The sequence below is a fragment of the Pieris rapae genome, chromosome 16 (genome assembly GCF_905147795.1).
Source record: "Pieris rapae chromosome 16, ilPieRapa1.1, whole genome shotgun sequence".
Lineage (NCBI taxonomy): Eukaryota > Metazoa > Arthropoda > Insecta > Lepidoptera > Pieridae > Pieris > Pieris rapae.
The window spans coordinates 3,595,604-3,621,882 of NC_059524.1; the positions used below are offsets into that span (position 1 = coordinate 3,595,604).

At 32.2% G+C, this 26,279-nt stretch overlaps 1 protein-coding gene across 2 annotated transcripts; it reads right to left on the reverse strand.

Moving 5' to 3' along the window:
- Positions 1–2,028: 2,028 nt before the first annotated feature.
- LOC110998068 (chitooligosaccharidolytic beta-N-acetylglucosaminidase) lies at positions 2,029–22,041 on the reverse strand. Of its 2 annotated transcripts, XM_022266501.2 has the most exons (11): positions 21,629–22,041; positions 14,571–14,673; positions 13,706–13,909; positions 7,331–7,539; positions 6,617–6,950; positions 5,895–6,036; positions 5,320–5,505; positions 4,516–4,748; positions 3,709–3,944; positions 2,736–2,940; positions 2,029–2,694 (listed from the first exon to the last, which is right to left on the reverse strand). In XM_022266501.2, the coding sequence occupies exons 2-10, from the start codon at positions 14,666–14,668 to the stop codon at positions 2,759–2,761; spliced, it is 1,824 nt and encodes a 607-aa protein (XP_022122193.2). In that variant the 5' UTR covers positions 14,669–14,673; positions 21,629–22,041; the 3' UTR covers positions 2,029–2,694; positions 2,736–2,758. The 2 variants fall into 2 exon arrangements, with proteins under 2 accessions (XP_022122193.2, XP_022122191.2); XM_022266499.2 differs by having other exon boundaries at positions 2,029–2,940.
- Positions 22,042–26,279: the final 4,238 nt, after the last annotated feature.

Here is a 26,279-nt window from a genome sequence, read left to right on the forward strand (position 1 = left end):
ACATTAACAATTATATGTTTATGTCGCACCCAATTAGCTTAATAAGCCGTTCAATTAACAGGCTACTACGCTAAGACTGAATATCTTTCAGGCCGCTAGTTAAACGGCGCCGTACAGTTAGAGGGCTAGCCCGTTATATAAAAGGCTTATTTAGCTAGTTAGCTGCGGCATACAAATTTCGTTAAGCTACACTTTAAATACTGACGTTAAAATAATATAAGTCAACACCAGTATCATCAGTCTTAGATATTTTACTACCATTCATGTTTTCAAATCTAAGGTATATATTTTTTAAACAAACCTTTAGCACTGGTTAAACGCGTTAAAGAGTTGAACTGTATTCGAACGCATTTTGTTTCATTTCCTTCTAAATTTTAAGTAATAATATTCTATAATATGATTATCACGTTGAATTTCTCTGGCTTAACAATGTATGTAATATTATCGGAATCGGAAAATATTTAAGTTTTAGGTTTCTAAGCACTTGCGGTAGATTGGAATATTGGAATACATAATTTGATTTATCGTATCGTACCAACTCAGGGAACAGTTCAGTCATCGTATGTTTGGGGGCGACATGTGTTTATATATATTTGTATATAGTCAGTTTTTTGTCGCTATATATCTAGTAATTAAATATAAATAACAAAAAAATTAATTGAATTATCCTATGACATAGAAAATCTTAATTAGGATTAAATTATGTACATGTTTTTATTCTAAATCAAAAAAATGCACAGAAGAATTAAAAACGTCAAAGTCTATATAGACCAGGGTAGAAGCACTTAATAAAAAGTGAAAAAAAAAAATTGTAGTAGGATGAAACCCATTAGAAAAGGAGGGGAATATTATAAAAATGAAAGGAAAAATAAATTACGGGCGATCTGAGGTCGGGAAGGGGATGGGGGTGAGGGAGGAAGGGTAAAAAACGGTTTTTCTCGATTTCCGGCAAAACTAAAAGTCCTATCGAAAAAAGTCAAATGGCAAAGCCATTATGTAGGTAATAAAAAGATCTAAAACGTTTGTATGTACACTTTCTTCACATAACCTCAAAATTTATGCGAAAAATTGGTTTTTTGTTTTTTTATTTTTTACAAAAATAATTTTTTTTCAACGAAATTTGGTGAAAAATTACCGTTTTATGTCCCAAATACGCTGTAATTTAATTGATTAAAAATATTTTTATTTTCACCTTATTTTGAATTAATCAAAAAACACCCTAATTTTCAATAGAAAATTCACCCGTCAAAACCCGCTTTTCAAAAAGTTTGTATGTGCTCTGTTCGTTGAAATCTCTACTTTCCGATGGTGAAAAAAAATATGTTACTATTGTAACATTTGTAAAAACTCGAATTCGAAAAAGAATTACCTTATCTTCAATTCTAATCACTTATCCATTGGTTTTTGTCTTTTTGATAGCATATTAAAGAAATAAATGTTAAAATGTATAAAAAATATATTATAAATATATTAAAAATCTATTAAAATGTAAAAATATATAAAAAAAATGTATAATAAAAATATTTTTAATAACTAACTTTTTAATATAACTAAGATTTTCATGTATATTTCATAGATTTTGAATATATCTGAAATATATTTGAAATTTATAAAATATATATGAAAATCTGCCATAAGTTTGTTATTAAAAATATATTTACGATATATATTTTATATATTTATACATTTTTTCACCATCGGAAAGTAGAGATTTCAACGAACAGAGCACATTCAGACTTTATGAAAAAAGCTGATTTTGACGGATGAATTTTCTATTGAAAATAAGGGTGTTTTTTCGATATTAAAGAAAAGTGTTGAAAATATAAATGTTTTTAATCAATTAAATTACAGCGTATGTGGGACATAAAAAGGTAAGTTTTCACCAAATTTCGGTGAAAAAAAAAAAATTTTTGTATTAAAGATAAAAATACAAAACCAAAAACTTGTTTTTTTGAATTTTTCACATAAATTTTGAGGTAATGTGAAAAAAGTGTACATACAAATGTTTTAGATCTTTTTATTACCTACAACTTTGCCATTTGACTTTTTTCGATAGGACTTTTAGTTTTGCCGGAAATCGAGAAAAACCGTTTTTTACCCTTCCTCCCTCACCCCCATCCCCTTCCCGACTTCAGATCGCCCGTAATTTATTTTTCCTTTCATTTTTATAATATTCCCCTCCTTTTCTAATGGGTTTCATCCTACTACTATTTTTTTTGGTTTTAAAAATTATCGATCCTGGTCTTATAGTGTTATGCTTGAATGTATTTCAAAAGCTTTATTTCCGAGATTCTAACTCAAGACCCTATCCAGTGTAATGTCCTCTGACGAGGCATAGGGACGAATGAAGTCATTTTATCGAATGTTTGGAAATATTTTCTAACCAAGAACAGAACCCTGATCCATAACTTTTACTAAACCGCGAGTAGGAATTTATATCTATAATTAACTAATTCACCAATTAGTTATACGACGATTAATTAACAATTCGTTAATTGTTATACCACAAACAAATTTTGAATCGCTCAATTAATAATACATAGTTAAATCACTTTGGCCATGTTTTAGTTTAAAAAAAATCCCTACGGAGAATTATTCCACACTCGAACAAATGCTTCTTTTTAAATTAGTTTTATTTATATTTTTGAGGTTACAAAGTCCCTTAATTCTTTTTGAACACGTCATTCCTAATCCCTTAAGATCGGAATATTTTATTTTTGACATAATGTTCCAAATTTGAACCTTCCTAGATAAAATTCTACAGACACCGTGCATCATGTTGTGAACACCAGCCTGGTGACAGGACATCGGAAGGTATCCCTCTGGCAGCCAATCTAGACCTCAGCCGCTGTAGCCTGGGTTCGGCCACACTGGCACTCGAAGTGGGGTTGGACCAAAGCCGCTCAGCAACAGCGGCTGCCCGGGGCCAAACTCGTGTATCTAAAGTATGCAAAAAGTTTTATGAAATTTAACATATGAACCAAAATATTTTTATATGAGAACTTAATTATTATAAGGATTGCATGTTAGTTTCATTCTGACAGAAAGACAGAGAAATGTGTTTTTTTTTTAATTTCCGCTTTAATTTATCATATACTACAAATGTTTTGATTGCAATTTTATTTTAATATCTTTTGCATATCACTTTATGATTTAAAGAAAACACTTCTTTACCGGGTTGAAGCTATGTATTATTGTAAACTTATTTTACCACGCGCGCTGTAAAGCACGCGAAACGTCGGATAAATTTAAATTTATGTTAAATAATTATAAGTTTACAATAATAGATAGCTTCAATCCGGTAAAAAAGTGTTTTCTTTAAATGTGTAAAAGCTATGTTAATAAAAGATATGTAATAATATGTGCAACACTTTATGATAATTATAAATTAATACAAAAAATGTGTTTGAAAAGTTTCTGGTGTTTTTATCTTAGTTTAAATTATTCCTTATTTTTAACTGATGTTTTATTATTAAATTGCACAACATGGAGTATATAGACTCATAAGTACGGTAAACGGTCGACTAAATGATTTAAGTAAGGAATATTATTATAATAATTTTTAAAGCATTTTAAGGACGGTGTAATTTTTTTAAGAGTTTGATCCATTATTAAGATAATTAAGCTTGAACAATACATTTTTAGCAATCGTTTTCAGATATATATTCATTTAAATAACCTTCAACATTGCTAAAAGATTATTCTCACCTAAAGCCTGTGAATCCACATATTCACTCCACATGGCAACCTCCCCACCCAACATGTTCGCATCAACTGGCAACACATTGGAATACATCCTTCTCCAGTTTGAATACTTGGTGTTTCCCCAGAAGCCGTGATCTAAGTACCAAATGTCCTTAGGGACGGAGACAGCTCTGTACCCGAGTCTGAGGAGCTGGGTTAACAAGGGACTCGATAGAGGTTCCCACACTTCTATTACGTATCTGAAAAATATAATGAACACCTCATATTATAACAAATTGGTTGCATAGAAAAATATCTGATCGTAAGATATAGGTAAGCATCTATCGGCAATAAATAATGCCACTGAAATCAATCTACATCATCACCAATAAGTTTCACAAAATATTCAATGATGAAAGAATTACATTACGAAAAAAACTAAATAGTTTTCCAGTAGTAATTTTAATATATGTACCTAGTTTAAATTTGCCGCGTCGCCGCTGACGTTTGACAGCTAAATGTCAATGAGTGACAACTAATAAGAGATTGTTTTTATACGGTAAATTGGTTTAATTGTTGTGAATATTATAACATTAGATTAGATTAACATAATTAATGTAAACCTAAACGACATTAAAATGTGAAGTTTATCAATACGCATTTTGATCTGCTTATTTGAACTTTATAAGTAGTAGTAGTTCATATCGATATATACATATGTATTGTTACAGTGTTTGAAACTAAACTCCATCGAAACCAGACACTTTTAATGGAAAAAAATATTGTACGTTTTATGTAAAAATAGATTGAATACGTCTTCAAATACCTTACCTATCCTTATTTAAGTACTTTTGTATCCGGTGCGCTTGTGTTAACTCCGAAGACCAAAGCATCACGGGCTGGTCCTTCTGTCCGGATTCTGCCAGTTCCTCGTCCCAAATTTGCAGAGCCGTTGAGTGGAACTCTGCCCATAGCTTAATGAAACCTTCCACATTTCTCTCGTAGCCTTTATTTTCCATATAAGTGACTATATCTTGGGTCGAATTCCAACATTCGAGAAATACCTGAAATTATTTGACATAATTTTAGCTGAACAGACAATTGCGATGCGGTTCCTAACATAGAAATGATATCGATTTGGTCACAGAAATTACCTATATATATTACACACAGACACCAATATTTATATTATTTTTTACGTAGGGTAAATCATTAATGGATTTTTTATTATACATTTAGATTTATATTTTTGCTGTTTTATATATATATATATATAAATAACCTAACATCAAATCAATGATACTTACGGACTTACAAACAATAGCAAAATAAATTCAACAATTAGAATATACGTATTTAATATTTTTATTTAATTTCGACATTATCGTATTGGCTTGGCTTGTAAGGATAGTGTGTGTATTTTTAAAAATATTAAATAATTTTAGATTTACATTCTGTGCCTGACACATCGGTAGTTTACGAGGATTTATGAGACATTGCGAAATATTCTTTTAGCCTATGAATAAAAACGTTAATTCTTCATATACCATATAGTGATGTAGATTAATCACATATATAGTACTAATGTATACCAATATTCCCTGCTATAATTTTAACTATCAGAATGAATCTTACCTCATCCCCTCCCATATGGAACAAAGCGGGCTTAGCCAACATCTCGGCTATATCCTTGTACAGGTCTCGAAGAACTTTATACATATTAGGATTGGCAGGATTTAACTGTCCGCACGGAGGCTGGATACAGAATGATCTCCACGGATTTTTATTAGCGCACACCGCGAGATCACCGAAACCATATTCCTGAAATCCAAATGTGCAATACAACTGTGATTTCATAAATATTTCATTTATAATCTAATTTGGGCTATACCTTCAATTAATTTTATGTAAAAGTAAAAAGCGTCGTTGGGAGGGCTCAAAGACTACTCTAAAAAAAATAGAATTAATAATTCTCAATGAAATGTTTCTATCGCAGCCAATCAATTGATAGCCTAGCCCTTAAACTAAATGGCGGCGTTTAACCTGACCTGAAAGATGTTCAGTCAAATGATTAAACAGCTAGGCAAATGACTTGGATCGAAACCATTTTATTAGTTGACTGTTAATTTAAATGATTAACAGGATTACAATTTTACAGTTAAAATTATCTCTGCTCCTAATAAACAGTAGATATTTTAAGCTTTAGTCACCTTTCCCCATTGCCAACCGTTCCCAGCGTGCGCAGGAGAGTCAATCTCTATGACAACTCTGATTCCTCTTACTCGTGCGTAACTTATCAACTCACGGATTTCTTCTGCCGTGTAAATCTCGTATGCCGAATACGCTCCGTATCTACAATACAATATCAAATATCATTGCACTCTCTCTTTAGTCACTTTCAGGCCGCGTCTACGCCGCCCTAGTCTTGATATTACTTTTTGTTCCTATATTATAAGACGCTCTATCCTTAACGTACGAAACTAAGTATTAATTAAAAAGCCGAAAATTTATAAATATAATCAAAGTTAAGGCAACTTAAATTTGTTTACGACCTCAAACATCACACATGTTTTGATGTGGACAATCAAACACTTATGAAAATATGTTAGAAAAAAGATAAACACATGTGAGTCAATTTCACTAAGAACTTGGAAGGCGCACTCGGCACACTCGGACGAAAGTCAGAGAGTGTGCTATACGAAAGTATCGAAGAAGTCGCAAATAGGTAGGAATACAACAAAGCAAAAGAAAATAATGAACAATGCTTGTACAAATCTAGGCAAAGGTCTCTATGGAGCAGCTGAAAATGTCTAAAATGTCCAACGCAAATTTAAATGCGACTATTTTCTAGTGATATTGTTGGTTTATATTTTCATTAAGTGACCTTATTAATATAATCAATATTATCTTCAAAATAATTTCTATAACAAACCTCGTGAATTGCGGCACTCGCGATGACTCCAACGGAAAACTATGAGTATCAGTAGCATGCCAATGAAACACATTCATTTTCGTCGTAGCCATACCATCAAGCATTCTCTTTATATCATCTATCGGTATGAAATTCCTTGAGGTATCCAACATGAAGCCTCTATGAGGAAAGGCGGGTTTGTCCCTTATCTTTGCTCCCGAGATGAGTCGAAGGCCACATTTATAATGATCTGTGTAGTCTGGTTTATCTGCTGTGACTAGTTGTGTGAATGTCTCCAACGCATTCCGTGTTCCATACACTGTTTCGGATGATATGTGCACGGCTATGTTCGCTTCTGTAATTGTCAAATTTTAATCATCAAATTATTTAGTTTGTATGTCACTTTAATTCCATACTGTTTATATACGAAATGGGTATTACTTTTGTTATTATTATTTTTATTGTTTCATGATCTCTTGAACTTATATGCGACTCCTATACGTATTCCATGTTACCTAATTATTAATAGTTCTAAAACCTGAATTTAAATGTCCTTCACAGATACTTACCGACCGCATCAGATTAATATTTGTAAAATAAAGCACTTATTTATTAGAATTATTTACAATTAATTAGTTAATAAGCACCTGGCCTCAATTGTTTTCTATATTTCTTTTTGCGTTTGCGTCACAAATATTAACAATATTGTGCTTAGTGCTTCATCTAAAAATTTACCTTTATTTTGAACATCCAGCATATACGATTCATCAGTACTCCAGGTTAGGTCTGTATTCGGTGTTTTGATAGTGATGTAGACAATAACTGGAGTTTTGACTATATCAGTTACATTGCCATCACATTCGTCTACTAAATTTGATGCCGTTACTTGAGTCATTTTAGCTAAAAGTTCTCTCGTTTCGACAGGAGCATCGATTAGATCAAACCTGGAATGATAGAATTTGTTCATATAGTTTCTTCTATTTTTATTAGTTTCTATAGGTGTCTACTGTCTATATTATTAGCGCGATTGTGTGCTTAAGGCAAAATAGGGATGAACATTTTGAATGTTTGGCGTAAATATTAATAACAGAAAACCCAATATTTAACATCACCAAAGACAATTCAAGTATTTTAATTCTCGTTATATACTTAATACCCGCACAGAACGTGTTTATCGTCTTTTTAATTTTATATTGCTCTGGTGAATGTGCAGACCGTGACCTACTAACATATTTGGGTATTATAATTTTTATTAGCGGTATTTGAGTTAATCTTTTCCGTTACCTGATGTTAGTTCGATTTTCAAATAACCATGGACTTTCTATGAACAAACATGAGGACAATGACCTCGAGACGCCCACGATTTGAACTTTATGTGCAATATTGCTTTTATAAACGAAACTTAGTCTATTTGTTGCCCATATAAGGCTTGTGGGATACATTTTATTGTACCGTTTTTTATTCTGAGTCACTTTGTCAAGATAATAATAACAACATATATTCAAGTCATTTGGATATTGTGGATTTATTCGTCGTCTACCAAGTTCGAGTGATAAATCTAAAGTTATCCCTCTCAAATCAAATTATATTTTCTACCACAAGAAGAGAGATGTGAAGAAGTGCCTGGAGAAGCGGGAAGACTCCGATTTTTTTAAGTACTAGTTTTTTTTTAAGTAGTAGATATTAATAAATTCTTAGTATTATTTGTTGCTTTTTTTTAATTTTATGCTTGTTTTCTGTTTTTTATTTAATCTGTGTAATCTGTTTTGGCTTTGTGTATTGTATTTGTGTTTTGTATAATAATATATGTGTTAAGTAGCTGTTGATTACTTTTTATTAAATAAATAAATAAATAAAACTTTTATCAAAAAAATGAAAAAAAAAAAAACATCGATCCTAATATGAAATAAACGCCATAGACAACATGGTTATATTTTTAAACGCCTTGTCTATCTTTACATTTTATTATGGTTGTTATTATATGTTATTATATTATATTGGTCTATGTCTGTCCTTTATATTTTATTATGGTTGTGATAAAATGTTTTAGTTGAGGCAAGTACCTCAGATTGAAATATAAAAATAATCACCATACTTTTTTTTTTTTTTCTAGTAAATAAGGTACTCCTAATAATGCAAGTGAAGCGTGCGTCAGCAGGTATCAAAATACAGACATCGCAATCAATCGGGTCATTGAACTTTGATCACTTTTAAAAGGGCTCGCGTACACTTTTTATTTTCTGGGCTCCGTCCAAGAGCTTGTATAGGATAAATGAATCTAATTTTATCGTAGTGGGCGGATTTTTGTTACACAATACAAATATTAGTTTCGCTAGAATATTTTTTTTACGATATTTTGTGAAGAATCGTATCAAGATTTGCAATTGTTTTTTCCTACCGTAAAGCGTCTACTAGACACTCTATTCATTTGTTATATTTTAAAGTGATATTAAAAAAGCAAGAAGTAATTTACAATTGGATGTTTTTACATGCAAGTCCAATTTACTCCTATTTGGTGATAATTGACTATTTTTCACCAAAGCTTCGAACAAAATTACATCCATTATCATTTAAACACGCCGTAGTTAGCTAGCTGTGTAACTCTTAACAGCTATTTACTCCTGACAGCTTATTCACAGTAGTGAAGTATCAGTAGATATATTTCGTATATATATGTAGTAGGTAATTTCAATAATGGTACAAAAATTCCAAAAAAAAGTGGGCATCACGATAAAGTCGTAAACGCAGTGAGAAACAAAAGATTAAAGCAAACACCATCCAACTACTTCCATTATAAACGTAATTATAATAGTTTTACCATTGAATAGTAATTAGGGGCTGTGGCAACTGTATACGTTAGAATGATTCATGAACATGTTGTGAAGCAAAATGAGATTAAAGTTCTTTGATGTGTTCTCCGTTATCTGTAGCTCGACATTTTTATTTAAAAACTATAAACATTTTATACAAAGCGTATAAAATGCCATATCAGCTTCTATAGACAGATAGTACTATAAAATGATTAATATAAAAAAAAAATATTTTTTTAAATAATTAGCTGCAATATGACCAATTTTTTGGTTCAGATCCTATCGTAATTTTTAATTTTATTTTATTAATGAATAAAAAGGAATATACTACATACTTCCCGCTACTACAACGTAGTTAAAGTCATTTATTCATATAGGTTACACAATCTAAACTTATGAACGTCAAAGAACGAAATTTACATTAAATGCTTTTAATTTTACATTTAGTTTAGTTCTAGTTCTCAAATCAAGGGCGTAGAATTAAAGTGAAGAACTCGCAATAAACTCTCCGCCACTCTTTTTAATCGCCAAGGTAACGTTTGTAAGGAGCTGCAACCATTACACCATGTTTTACATAAAAACAAAGATTCGTCTCCTTGTAAAGATTGTCAGATTGTAAAAGATCCTTTAGCAGGTGGCATGGTGAAATAGAAGCACGCACCTATATTCTTGTGGAAGAATTATAACTTATTAGTTATTAGACAACCCCAACTCTAATGGTTTGGGAGTATGTCTGACTACAGTAGAATTGAAATACATTGGATTGGCACAATATATAAATCATTTTCATCTCCGTGGCTTATCAGGCGTCCTACGTTTGATTATCTAAATATGTGTAACTTCCACTATTTATTATAGATATATCTCCAATATAAACAGATTATAACCCTTCCCGGTTTAAGACAGATCAGTTCAAGTCGCAAATTAATTAATGACACCTCAAGTAAATAAATAAAAATGTCTCATAATCATGGTCGTTTTACAACGTCGACTTGGCAATTAATAAGACCTACTTTTAACGTCAACCCATATAGCATTCTCGCACTAAGTTTCAACTGTATAATTATCACCATCAACTTTATTGATTATTTACTATTAATATATTATTGAAATCGCTGGTCTTAACACTAGGGTAGGCGTTGAACAAGGTGTGATCAAAATATTTTTCATTCAATTATCATATCGCAGATTATAATTATGCGGTAGTTTCAAAATGTTTTCCAAGCACTAAGTATCACAATGTAGGTCTTCGAAAATACTACACAGATTATATAACAGGTGTCTCGAGTTCGTCTATCTATTTTTAACGGCACACTGACGCTGGGTAACGTCACAACTACAACAACGTTGTTGACGATTGCCTCTGTATTAATAGACCAAAGCTGTGAAACAATTTATCGTCTACGAATACGTATTATAAGCGATAATCTGACATCCCGTAAACCCTCATAAACGCGTACCGGAGACACATTCTATAATCTCGTCCTGCAAGGTTTTTCTTAAAAGGCCGGCTACGTACTTACGAGCCCTCTGACAATGTGAATGCCTTCGGTTATATAAAATCAATTAAAAATAAACGCTTATGAGGCTTAAACCGATATTAGTGTCCATGGGCAGAAATATCCCACCAGATAAAAAAGTCCAAAAAGTTATTTGGACTATACCCAATTAACAACGGAGACGGTCAAACGTGTATAAAATAATTATATTCAATGACAAATAATGTAAACTTATCTAGACAAATTGTCGGTAGTGCTTTTTCGTTCAGCGGAAATTGATAACACACAATGTTAGATTAAATACAAATTACGTCGCAAATATAAATATCACATTATAATTAATCATACACATCGTATCTATTTAGCTTTATTCAAAATATGTTTTGTTACTTAATAAAATAAAGACTTCTATAAAATTTAGACCTACTCATAAATTAGCAAAAAACCCCAAAAATTTATTACAAGCAATTGCTTAGAAATCCATCTCTTTTTGAATGCTATCGAGATCTTATATATATATACGAGATCTTGCTTAGAAGTGAACTTAAAAGCAATAAAGCAACGCAATAAATCAACTCAGTCTCTGATAACTCTACGTATAGCTGTTGAGTAAACATAAAAATGTCGTAAAAGTCATTTGAGCAATAAAAGAAAATTTTACAGGATTAAAACAGGCTTTATTAGTTTTATAAAATGGAATTTCATTAGATTTTGAAGTTATACTCTATTGGCGCGTTTAGAAAAAAATTATGTAAAGTAAATTAGTAGATTTTTACTATGCGCACACCGTCACAAAAATCCGACACCCTGAAATTAATTTTCTTTTTTTATATTGGAGGTGGAAATGCATTTGCGCAGTCCCAAATACCCCTGCCCGAAAAAGTTGCAGGGTGTGGAATCGACCCACACCAAAATCTCTGCAATTCAGAGACTAAGTGTACAACACTAGAACCAGTTCAAGAAGTTCCTACAAAGCTGCGTTACAGACGCTCCGGGGAAGCTGTGGCCTTCTACCGGGACCTCAACGGTATATAACACTCAAATACACCACATAGGAGGTAGGAGATGGGCATATCTCCTGCCTCCATTACATGCTCACAGAAGGATACCACTGCACCCCGAAGTGAGCATAGTCAACATTTTAAAATAAAAAATGTCCATTTTTATAATTATATAGACATATTTTTTGTTATATTTAAATAAACTTTATTTAACTAGGAATGTGTTATAATCAATTCAATGTATTCAATGCCTTTTCTCTATTGTAAGGTAAAAATGTTAAAAAGATTTTTATCTTGTTAGTTGTTACGCCAAAGAAGTATAACTTCTAACACGTGTACATTCACACACACACACACACACTTCTTTTTTATAATTACATTACTTATCGTTTTAAATATCTACTATTTAATATGATCTAGATTTCAGTACTATAATATGGGTTACATTTTACATCACCGCTTAAAGTGAAAATTAATTACGTATCACTGTTAGGCTCGACACGTGAAAACAGGACAAAGTACGAATAAATTAAATTTATATTCAATTGTTTTCCGAGAATACTTTCTATTTGTAAACTGGGTTAAGGGAGTCGCGACTACGAAAATAAACGTCAAACTAATCAGGAGTTTTAATCGAGTCAACGTACTTTTATCGAAAGAAGTTTTAGTTAACGACGCTCATACCTTATTTATTTTCGAACACAAAGATCGTTAGTATACCAATATGGTATATACATATATGAAATTTTCTTACTCATAATCGAAATACTAAATAAAATCTAAATGTTTCATATTTATATACAAATAAAAAATTGATCGTAATTGGGTGAAAGTTAAGGGTTGTATGTATTTTTGTATGCTGTATCATGGAGAAAATAAAACAAAAAAATACCTAAAATTATAATTTAGATAACCCTTAATATGTTTTAAATAGAACTAAATAATATGTATAGAAAAATTCACGAAAATCGGTCGAGCCATTTCATTTTCGTTCGAAGAATTAAATTACAACAACCGTGACACGATTTTATATACATATTAGATATACCGTCTTAGATTTGTATATTTACTTTTATAATAAGTAGCCCAGTTGGTAATTAGAGTTATAATAACCGACATTATATACATAAAAGACTTGTTAAATCTAATTTAAAATTATTAAATATACATATTAATTTATTATAATGTATATGTGGAAAGTCTTGCGTTAAAAAACTGCGTAATAAATTAACGTTTTTATCTGGTAAAGAAAGTTGAATTAAAGTTGCATTACTAACACAGTAGGTATGTAATCAAACACTGTCAAAAATTTATATATAACTAGCTGCCCCCGCGAACTTCGTTTCTCCTTAATGAGATTTTACTTAGCCAACCTGTTTAGTACATACCAACAGGATCATTTTGCTATGCTATTGCCCAGAGACTGTTCGGTTTTCCGGAATGAAATCTTTTAGGTTGTTCTGTGAATTTTTCTCTGTATAAACCTCAGAGTTCACAACATAAGTTTTAATAATAAAATAAAAAATAGGGGTTGATTGTAAAGGGTTGAAAATTCAGGGTTATATGTATTTACTATTGCTGTGTCATAAAAAAATTAATATCTAAAATTGAAAAAATATTTAGGCATGGATTACCCTTAACATTTAGGGGGATGAAAAATATGTTGTCCGATTCTCAGACCTACCCAATATGCACACAAAATTTCATGAAAATCGGGATAGCCGTTTCGGAGAAGTTTAACCACAAACACCGCGACACGAGAATTTTATACATAAGATAAATAGCAGTGGTGCCCCTTACCTCAAGTAATTGGGATGTATCTTTACGGTTTGTGAGCTTAATGCTGCTGTGACTGGCCGCGGCCAGATACCACCGAATCTGCCACATATCGTCCGGCAGAGATCCAGGCTCTCATACACAGTTCCCGTGTAATTTGCCGTGGGTTCAGGCGACTGTGATCGTTGGCAACCCTCGTCAGGCACGCACTTGTATGTCCACGATGGTCTGAAATCCCATATTGTTTAATCTCTATTAGCGTTTGAAAAACAACAAATAGTGCAAGCATTTTTATAGGAAACTAGCCACCCGTATTCCTTACTACTTGCGTACAATTTTCTATACTCAATCACCGTTAATTGATCAGCCCTTCAATCAGTCTAATTTCACCGTTCAATAAAGCACTGACCTATCTCACGTCTCAGCGTAAACACAATTTCATTGAATCGAATGAGTACTTTCAAACAACTATTTTGATTCCGTTTTTATCAATAACCCCTCCACTCTAAAGCTAAAAGCCTTATGGCTTTCAGCAGTAATGACATATTATTATGGAAATGGAATATTCATTTAAAGATCAAATTAGTCTCAAATACATTCCATATATATTCCTTACATGCTAAATATTAATGTTTTCTTTTGTACTACTACACTCCTTCCAAACTACCAGACTAATTTTTCAACACTTTTTTATTGTATTTACTTATTCATGTTGTATAACAGAAATAAGCACTGCAATAATTAAAATCTTAAATTGTACTCAAAACTAATCAACGCTCACAAAGATCGCCATGTTTTGTTCTGTCAGTATTGAAAACGAAACTATTAAAGGACAAATACAAAAAACAGTCTTCCCCGCTATTATATCTTTATCTGAATTGCCACTTACTCGTAGACAGCTGGCGTGGGATCTTTGACACTGTTCTCATTGTTGCAACTCGCTAAATGCACGTAAAGCATTATGAATGCCACCCAACGTCTCGCCATTTTATCTGGAAATGTAAGAATATTATAACTATGGCATGTCCTATCGTAATTCGAATATTTTAAACAAAACTTATAAGATAAAAACTTTGAGAGAATTATGTATTTTTTACCTACAGTTTTTGCTGGCGGGATAAATAATTACTTTTGTGTTATAAATTTGTGTGTGCAAAATGTCCTATGAGTGCGTGAGCCTGTTGCCCAAAAAGTTTTAGTGAGTCCATGCGTGACGTGAACATTCAAATAAAATTATTATGGAATTTTTTATTACAATTACAATATTGGGTATTCGTTTACCAGGACATTCTGGTAAGAAAAATAAATCTTCATAAATGTATTGCTAGTAAATATTACCAATACATAATACCTACATATTGTGAAACCACCGAAACAATTATTACATCGCCGTGATTCAAACCCAGGAAGTATAACGCTATGTGTTTTAACAGCTAACAAAATTAACATCGTCGTAAATTTAATTTATCGTAATTTACAAACTACCTACATTGTACTCGTAGTGTACCTACCTACCCTCATTGTAGTGTATGAATTTTGTGTTAATAAGCCGATGTAGTCTAAGTTACATTCACCCTAAGGAAACCAATGTAATGCAGTATACAAATCATGTCTGGACCTAAAGGGTAACGCACTTTAACATTTCTGTGATTAAAAAGTATTTATAACAAAAAATATATTTAGGAATTATTAAATGTGTTAAGATTACGTTTTACTTGCAAAAGCTACATTTAAGCTTACCCTGTAACTTTTATAGCGATTTCGATATTAACGATAACTAATTTTGTTGGTTGACGTCATATTATTTTAATTTCGTCTGTAAGACTTTTTGATGAGCGTTAAAATGTTAATATAAATTTTAAGTTAGGTTAAAACACAAACTATGAATCTCGTATATATCAAAATGAAAAACATTTAGACATAAGATCGTCATATATAATTTACACTATTTAAGTGTAAATTCTGACAAAACATCTTTAAAAATGTTTTTAAGCTTCATTCAGCATGACATAACTTGGATTAGATGTTTACCTTGTAGATGCAGATTATTATGCAGGTTCGTTGCTAGGTATTTAGACAAACACAATTTTGCGCCGACGCGCAAAAAAATGTACTATGTTACTGTCCAACCAAAACATATTTGAGGATTTAAAATCGTACTATACAATTGATATGATCTTATTCATTATTACATAGAAATATAAATACATAGAAATGCTAAAATTTTCATCATATTATTCGAGAATATATGATCGTTGTCTAAATATATAAAATCACCACAAGTCCTGAATTTTGAACCAAATTGCTATAGACAACAAATTATTACAATTATTATTTAAAAAGATATAATTGGTTTAAAAGAATTGTACAACGATCGAAGCCTCTTAACACAGTGAACTGCGGCAAACGGATACTTCATTAGAGTATGTACACAACAGGGAAATATATAAAACTATGTGCTTATAACATTTAAGGTCTGTTTTACAATGTACGGATCAAGTACCAAAAAGCTATGCAACACATAAATTATTCGGAAGATAAAAGTTGCAAATAAGAAACTTCACTTTTCATGACGAATAGCGCTATCTGACAGTAGAGCAACGCAACAATAGTGTTTATCGTACCAATAAGTAATAAATAGCTTATTTGGAACTTATCCGGACATTGTGAAACAGACATTGTTAAAATATATGCGCTCGAAATGTCAAATTACGTCCATATTTTAATAAATTTATGAAAAAGCAATCTTTTTGTTATTTTTTTGGATAGGTTCAAGCACTAATATTCAAATATGTGTTAACTATTAGCTTAAAAAACATGTAAGTTATATTTATCGAATGTAAGACATTTATGGCTTTAAACCGTGTATGAAATCGAGCGCTCGACACGAGTGAAAGTTGTTTTATAAAGTGGTTATAAATTATAAATCCATATTCATCGTAATTAATTATTTACATCCGTTACACTTTCCTTATGTTTTTACAGTCAAGATTATGTATGTATGTATGTGGGACTATGTTTCCGCACTTAGACGCTTAATAGATCGTGAAGTCCTGGCTAACTAAGCCAGCCTCCTAACTCCTTCCAAAAGCACACAAGCTAGGGAACTTCACATGGCTTAACGGAGCGACCTCACTGTTCCGAGGATTTCTGTACGATGTTTAGCCACTTCAATAATATAGCACCTGGTAGAGATGTCATTTATAAATGCGAAAGGATGATATAAACTTACAGCTTGAAAATAGTTCGTGATTGGTAAATCGTACTTGTTAGATGAACTTACGTCAAAAAGAGTAGGTACTGTGACGCCTGTGATTGCTGTTTCCCTAAGTCTATAATGTGACGAAGGGAGATTCTGGTGTTTGGAGGTTCTAGTTGTGATCGAAATTAAGCTACTGAAGAAAACATGTAGAAAACCCTACAACGTCCCAGAGGCCAGACCAGAGGCTAGACCTCAGATTTTAACAGTCCAAAAGTCAATTTGGACAAGTAGATCAATCTGCCTGACACACTCCGTCAACTTTTCGGGTGTAAGGTATATCGATTTTGCAAGTGATCAATGTGGACATAGAAAGTCCATTGGTTCGCAGTCGGGGACCGAACCTACGAGCTCAGAGAGTCGCACGAAACCACTACACTACACAAATACAAAATAGTTATTTTATACAAGTTTTAATGGTTCAATTATTATTAACTACATATTTAATAAAATAGTAACACAATTAAAATTTGTAAATAGATATTAACAATGTATCGCGTGCTAACCGGATATGACATTATCAGCATTCATTTGTCATTATCAGAATCGCAACTGGATTTCCGCACACATTGATGTATATATGTAGGTTATAAATTATTATGTACTTAACTGTACTGTTGATCATGAGCTCGAAACGAATACCCAGTGGCACAAGTTGTCTATGAAAATCAAGCGGACTATGATAGTAATGAAATTACCTATTGTTTCTTTGTCTACATTTCTAATTTATATTCAAAAATAAATCTAAGGCTTGTATTTTACAGCAAGCTGATTAACAGCCATTCTTATAAATTTTTCACAATGTTAATGAATGTAATAACATCTCAGGGCAACTCCCTCATTCTTTACAATATATATCAATACATATACATACTATATATATATATGTATAGATATATGTGTATTGAAACAATAACGACAGCTACATGCAAACCTAGGCTTTTAAGATAATCCTTTTGTCGTTAATGAATATGCCCTCACAGCAAAAACGCTTATGACATTACGTAACTGTTATAAATATATACATGGAATACATAAATATGAATCGAGGGATATTTTAGGGTAAGATTCTGAGTTGAGAGATAGCTGAGCATCACTTCCGTATTTCAAAAACGTATTGCATTGGACATACATACATGAGTCACACAACTTCAACTCTCGACTCTAAATTTTACCGTTTGACACCGCAAGCGTACCGCAAACGCACCGCAAGCGTACCGTGAGTGTAAAGCACCATGTATTATTAGTAATATTTTGTTTATCAGAAGCGAAAAATATTATTTTGTCATTTGTAATACAATAATATTTTCCGTGTCAGGAATTTACGTGTTTATATAAAATTACACATTGTTCACGTTACAAAGAAACCACTTGAGTAAACATAATGCAAAACAAAACTTTTATCTATGCAAATTAAAGGAACAATTATTGATATTCACCAAAACGTCTTATAACAGTGAATACATATGAATCCAACACTGTAAAGAACATACTTGGCAAATAATTTATGTATCATTATTAAGTATCATTTTATGTATCATTTTTAAGTACGTTAGCCCATCGTCTATAGTCTAACCCCGGCTGACCAATTTATTTACTGTCTATGGGCGCATTTAACACTCGCTCTGTTAAGTAAAACGTCGTGAGGAAACCGGCTTGCAATAGAGTTTAGACCCAAAAAGTCGATGATATAGAAATATATGGTATAATAGATGGAAAAGAGAGTAGAAGAAAAAATTGAACGCCTTTATTATAGCGCCACTGTTATCGTCATCTCAAAACCTTCTTCGCCTATGCTATCGGATCCACTAAACGAATCTACAGTAATATAAATTTAAAATCGCAGATATTCAACCGTCTATATTGGTAGGGGAGCCCACGATGCTAAATGGGGATTTACTCGAGCGTCGTGGAGACCTATTGGGTTGCAAAGCTTAGATGATAAGAAGAAAAAAATGTTATATGATATATACCTTTTCATCGGTGGGGAAAGCGGCTATAGATGTTTAAATATGTAAAAAAAAACTGTTGCATGGACATACTCGAGCGCGTCAGATATTGATAGCATCAATGTCCTACGTATTTTTAATAATGTACGTATGTTAATCTGATCATTTGCATGATGGGGGTGGTTGTACGTAAGGGTTAAAAATGAAAAAAAAAAAATTTAATCGAGCGCGTCAGGTTTTCTAAGGGGGTGTTAAGTGCACCAAAAAAAAAGCTCTCATTCAATAATCTGACGATTTCGAGCTGACGCAAACTCGCAGCCAGTATTATAATGTGCAAAAAAAAATCGCCATTTTGAAATACTCGAGCGCGTCAGATTAAGATATATATGGTTCAGATTCATATTCTAAACGTACTGTCTCATAATCTGACGATTATCTAGAGGGATTTGCCTGATCTGACAAAAAAAATATTAGAAAAACGGTTCACCCTAAAGGCCATGCCTGCAATTCCATTCCTGGGCGCTTAAAATTGTACTTATGAGCTCGCTGAGTTCAAAGAAATAATATTTCTATGCGTTTGAGTTCTCCCAGCTCGAAAGTCTGATAGAAGTTTCATAGAACACTATTTTTGAAATTTTCAAACCCCAATAACTTTTGAATGGATCAAGCAATTTTCCCGCGGTTGACGGCGATCGACGCATTGTTTAAGCTCTAATTATTTAATTTCATCAAAAACGATAATCCGATATGAAATGTCGAAGTTATGTGATAGAAACACTTTTTTCGGTTTTCTTTCGTTCACGATATCTCTCGAACGAATCAACCGATTTTCACCAGTTTGGTGGCGATCGACGTCGTTTTTCAAGCTTAAAGATGGATTAGTTTTTTGAAGTTGATGGATAAAGCCATTTAAAAGTTATTGCAAAAAAACACTTTCAAAAAAACAAATTGTTATTTTATTAGATTTTTCAAAATTTCTCAAAATCTATCGGTCCCCATCGGTTCAAATTCACATGAAATCTAATTTTGAGGGAAACGCGGAGAAGGAAATGTAGGCATCACGCAGCTGCACGCGTTTATCGCACGAACTTTATCGACGAAATTTTGTTATTTCGGCTTGCGGAAATCGTCAGATTATATATTTTTCAATATTCTTGAATTATTTCCTTCAAAATAAAAAAAAATTAGCTACGCTCGAGAATGTCAAGATGACTTTTTTTTTACAACTTTGCTGCCCTCCCCTTTCTTTACGTCACTCTCAAATTGTCAGATTAGTGGAATATACACTTTTTAGGATGTAATTAACTCACACTACCTTAATCTGACGCGCTCGAGAATGTCTGATGATCAATTTTTTTTTACTAATCTGATCCTGTATCCTTCACGGGCGGCCTTATATATGGGCCTCATATTTGGTGGAGGTACTTAACCGGGTACAAGGTATTCCCCTGTATATTAATCTGCCGCGCTTGAGTAAATCCCGAAATCCCCTCTTGGGCTCCCCTACTATATACACGGATAAACATATATAATTAGCAATTCTATTTAAATTATGGCAATTTTGTCATCAGCGTAACACAATACAACATACTTTTTGCAATCCAATCAACGTAATTTGAAACCTTGAGTTTTAATAACACGATACATAGTTTTATATATAACTTTGAAAAATTGTAAAGCATTGTATAGTGCTAAAGGTTCGCTCTCTCTGATAACCAAAGCATCTGAAATAGGTCGAAACAGTAAGTTTATTGGTGTCTAAGACCTCCAAATTTCTGACATACACCATGTCAGAAATGGGGGGTCAAGACTACTAAGTTATCTTTTTTTAAGTATGTAAAGTCACACTGCTCCGGCATATAATTCAGGAAATGCAGGTCTACCTCAGTTAACATAAAATGGCTTATAACTTTATTGTTCCCACAGTATTTGAATAATGGACAATAAGAAATTGACTACTAATTTAATATGAATTGTTAAGGTTAAGGTTGTTGAGTTTATTACATATTGAGTCACGGTTAAAAAATTATAAAAATGTTGATGATAGAAATAAATAATAAACAAGGTAAACCCAAAATCATATAATCATCATATAAAAGATAAGGAATAGATATAATTTTGTTTAAAGATTTTTATCCTTAAGAAAATGAACATAATTAGTGAAAAATTAAAATTAAAGATAATCGATATCGATTATTGTACAATATTAATAATATTTTGTACATTACATACTAATATTACTGAGTACACTGCCACATCACCGTTTTGAAAAAAAAATTTTTTAAAAACGTTGAATACGATTTAGATATGAAAATAACATTACGGTGTTCCTACTGCGTTCAAAAATGAATCATATAAAAAATAAAATATGTAAGAAATTTAGACGACTAAGGTTATCGACAAGATTACGTGAAGGCTAACTCTAGACATTATTGTATTTTTTCAAATGCCAAAAATTATATGCAATCTAATAAGAATTTATTTACATAATAGTAAAAATAAATATATATATAATAGATTCACGATACATAAACGAGCTATCGGATATATCTATAAAAATAATTTGTGACTTCCCTACTTATTGAGTAAATAGACGTCCCTAACTAGGTTACTTTTCATAAACATTTATATATATTATATTTCGTATACGAACAAACATTGAATTAACTGTTCCATATATCTACTAAGAAGAAGTAGCAACCACTAGCTTGTTTATTAAAAAAACGAACAATCACTTACTTCGTTCCAAAAAAGTATTTATTCAAATATATTTTCCTCACACAAGTCACACAACTATCACTCAACTATTGTCGCTTAGTAACACTTATATTTCAAAACATAAAAATCCATTTTATTAAAATACGATACATTTTTCAAAGTGACTGCACTCTCCTCGAGTCTAAATAGTTTATTTTTCAACTTCAAACATGCGAAGGAACCGGATGGCTTGTTGTTATTTATTTTTACGGAATGCAACAATATGTGTTCTCAGTCCGAAGATTAGTTATATTATGGCTCGGTTTTGTGCCAGGAGCGCATTATGTAGGTGATTTTGTTATTGTTTAGTGAACGACGTATTGAAAACATTTTTACGATTATGATAAAGGCGCGCACGCGAGCTGAGGGCGCGAACTACTCTGATTGGATAACTGTGAAACTCAAGCAAAACAGACGTGATGGTGACCTATTGAGGGCGATAGCACTGTCGTGATTATTAGAACTGGTACATTATTTAAATAAGCATAAATGTCGGTAATTAATTATCCATTGTTCTAATGTGTCGTTAAGAAAATTTGTCACCAGTAAATCCTATTAAGAGTTTTCTCTATGAACAAAAATTCATTGACATAAATGTTTTATTGTTAACCTTTTTCCTTTTTTGTAACCAGCATGGTACATTCGAATAAAGAAGGTTTTATAATAATATAGCTATAATTTTTGGTATTATTATTAATTTATTATTATTAAATTACTCTGCCCTATGCCCTTTTTTTTAATTTTATGTCCTGGTAACTAGACCTTTACGCGAAGTCTTATTAGTTATTGATGTCCTCTTCGCTACTAAGTGTCAAAGACATTTTTACGTGTCAATTCGGGTCACAGATTACAAAAAAGCAATAGAATGTGTTCGATGTTTCTAATGGGCTTTAATTTTTTTTTAATAGAACACAGGGCAAACGGGCAGGAGGCTCACCTGGTGTTAAGTGATACCGGCGCCCATGGAGACTCTCAATACCAGAGGGCTCGCGAGTGCGTTGCCGGCCTTTTAAGAATTGGTACGCTCTTTTCTTGAAGGACCCTAAGCCAAATTGGTAGTAAGTATTTACTTTAATTATACAATACATTTAATTTAAGCTACGCTAGCTCCTCTAATTCATGAAATCTCGAGCAGTTGATATTGATGACATAGGTCAATTGGAATCATAAAGAGTTAATTACTTGAATCAAGTTTTATATTTAGAAGGCCGGTCAAATCATTGTCAATGGACACTGCGTTTAGATTTAAGTACATTCAACTTAATAATGAGTTAAACAGCCAGCCAGGCATCAATATGTAACAAAAGGTTATGAGTGTTACCTAGAGTAGTGTTACATACTTTTACCTAGTCACCATGTTTTTTAATCTTTTGATCTCCTCTGTTTATGTACCTATATAAGCCTATAGTATTGTTAAATGGATTGAACAATTATGAATTGAATCGAGTGAGGGTTTACTATCAACCTATGATTGGCCTGCAAAACGGCGGAGCCCAGATAATCTTTTATAATCAGGCACACGAATAACCCTTTGAGTGACGTAAACGGTTGTGAAGCCAATTTCGCTCTTAATTCAGATGGTTCAACCTACATAATTTCTATTATGTACAAATGTTAGCCGATAGAATGCGATAACGATTTCCATGGAGGGAAATAGAGTAGTCGTGTATGGTCGAGATGGATAAAGCATAATTTCTGAAGTGGTGGGATGATGCAGATCACGAATATCATCCCTGGTATGTCTGTACTGCCTTTGGCGCCACGCTAGATGACTAGATGTGAAAAACATACCAAAAGCACATTTAAACCACCACACGTAACTGTATATGTGTATATACACAATTTTATCTTAAAATAATAAGCCGTGAGTACCTCGTTTCGATATATTGACATATACATGAAGAAAGACAAAAAAATGTCGTAAGGATATGGAGGAAATTTATATGGGAACAATAAGAGGTAAGACTGATAATATAGTAACTAATACTTTGCCTGAAATAGTTTAAAATAACTTACAAAAGAAATTATAGTATTGAAGGCGTAACTAATAAATAAACATATCAAAAATCGAAGTCAAATGCGTCTTGCGAAACCCAAAAAATAATAATAATCAAATGTTAACGGCCGAGTTAAAATATCACGGATCACCTTCATCCAACTATGTAAAATAAAATAAATGTATTTCGACCACATAAAGAACATACAATTATTAAAAACCTATTCATGCAATGATAAACTTCTGACATTTCAATAAACGCTTGTTAAATTAACGATGTATATTACTTAAATAGAATATCATCGCTTTACTAAGTGGCTCTCCACTAAGTACCACTTAAATCGGTTCCTGCAAAACGAGTTAAAATTCGATACATCCGCAATTGTGCATTCAAACACTCGTTAAGTGAAAGTTACAATGGGGAAAGTCTGGCTTGAGTACTAAATTTACATTTACCGGCTGGGATTTTAAATGCACTTATTCTCGTCCGGAAGAGCAGTATGGCTCATCTTCAGCGTACTACTTCACACACCAGCGACTCTCATCCTGGAGGTCGTAGGTTTTCACCCCGGCTGTGCACCAATGAACTCTCTGTCGCTTAAAATTCGCTCAAACGGTGAAGGAAAACATCGTGAGAAAACCGGCTTGTTTGCGGCTTATGAAGTCGATGCTGTGTATGTACAGAAAATCTGAGGCCCAGACCTGAAAAGGTTGTTGCGACACTGGTTTTATTTATTCGCGTCCGGGTTCGTTTTGCGGCGAAAATGTCAGGCTCAAAAACACGGAATAACTCAGATGAAAGCTATATCATTTATTAAATTATATACTTTTGATAACTACCCATAAATGAATCAATCAACACGTGAATCATGTGCGTTTATTAGTTTTAACACAATTGACCACAAAATTAAATTTAATGTACCTAAATAAAATTATTCCCTAGAGGTCCAAAGTTGAAACTCTGTGGAGGGATATTATTTTTACATTATCTTTTGTTAAGAGAAGCAGCCGCATTAGATTCAACCTCATTGATGGATTTCGCGACTTATTGTATCAAATTTTAATTAAGAAGCTTAAAAAAATATGTTAATAAATTATTTTTAAGATCGCATTCACATTTATTTCATAACATTTAATTTACAATTGCATTCAAATGAATCTTGTTTTACTATATGAAATTTGACATAATGATACCCCATGAGATAAGGCGTAATTTACTCACTATTCGGAGTTTGAAATAATTGTCACGTTATAACTTTTATTGCATTAATAACTGAACTAGGATTGTAATAACGCGTTTTGATTATTCTATCTGAAGATAAAGTCACAGTCTTAGATTTTAAATGCGCCTACAAACGAATTAGTAGCAAATTTCATTTGAATTAAGAACGGTCATTGGTATCTTCTGTGATTTGACATCCACCCGTACGTCAAAAATGTAATGTAAAAACAAAAAAAAATAATAATAAATGTCCAAGTACTAGCTAAGTCTCGCTTCTGAAATCTCAATCTAAGCTTTCAAAAATTATGATGGAACTTTCAGTGACATAAAAGTTTCACTTAGTAGAAAAGCACCGTAGTAAGCGTAAAAATTGTACCTATGTTTATTTTGATAATTAATTTGCATAACAGCTGAGAAAGTAGAGAGAGAACTGTATTGGCTTTTCCTTAGAGCTAAGAAATTAATACATCGCAACGAATGTAGTCTTTTTTGATTACTTAATACTTTTGCTTTTATTGATTTATTTATGTAAAAACTAAAAAATGAAGTTATAATTATAAAATAAGTACCACCGGAAACACTCGCCTTTTAAATGATGGTTGCATGTCTTATTAATTCACGTCACGACAATTTTGTCGTCGCTTCATGTAATTGACGGAAATAACGCAACTCTTCCATACAAAGCCGAGTTTTTTTATAATTTGTTTACAATTTAATCGGAAATAATCACGCTAATATATGTTCATATGATTGAATATTCATTCAATGGAAAAAGGAAGTACCTAGCTAAAAGTACTTAGTTTTGTAATATAACATTGCCGCAGTGACTCAGTAACAAACACAACTAATGGTAGTGAATTGTTTTGTTATTTATATTTTATTATTATATTTCAGGAAAAAGAAGAAAATATACTTTGTTAAATAGATGTTTAAAAAGACGGACATGCTTGAGGATATCCAAGTCTATGATCTGTGGGACGTTGGTAGCATATGAAATACGGTAGTAGTTTTTTTTCTACACATGACGGGGGAAGCAGCAACTGCTCCTTATTCCACGTGTACTTACTGTATAGATACATATTTTTTTTTAAATAACAATTGTACACGTACTTAGGACTCACATGGCTAACAACTATTATGAATAGCTATCTTCAACTTTGAGATAATTTTCTTCCAAAATAATTTTTTAATGGGTAAAATTTGTGTGTAGACATATCATACATTAAATACATGTAATAAAAGAATTAGCGTAAATTCATGAAATAATTAGTCTGGAGGAGGATCCTCCCTTTAAGTCGGAGGACGACCACTACCTGCTTTTTTCCTCACTGTATTTGTAAAGTTGTATTCAAAGGAAACAAACTTATTCATCCCTTTATTGATAGGTACAGTACGACATAAAAAATAAATGAAGG

What these genes read in the sequence shown, in the direction of transcription:
- LOC110998068 (XM_022266501.2), bottom strand. Translation starts at nt 14,668, where the DNA reads ATGGCGAGACGTTGGGTGGCATTCATAATGCTTTACGTGCATTTAGCG. An exon ending in CCCACGCCAGCTGTCTACGA is followed by an intron (nt 13,910 to 14,570) that starts GTAAGTGGCAAT and finishes ATGGGATTTCAG; the next exon opens with ACCATCGTGGACATACAAGT. An exon ending in ACGGTTGGCAATGGGGAAAG is followed by an intron (nt 5,506 to 5,894) that starts GTGACTAAAGCT and finishes TTTGGATTTCAG; the next exon opens with GAATATGGTTTCGGTGATCT.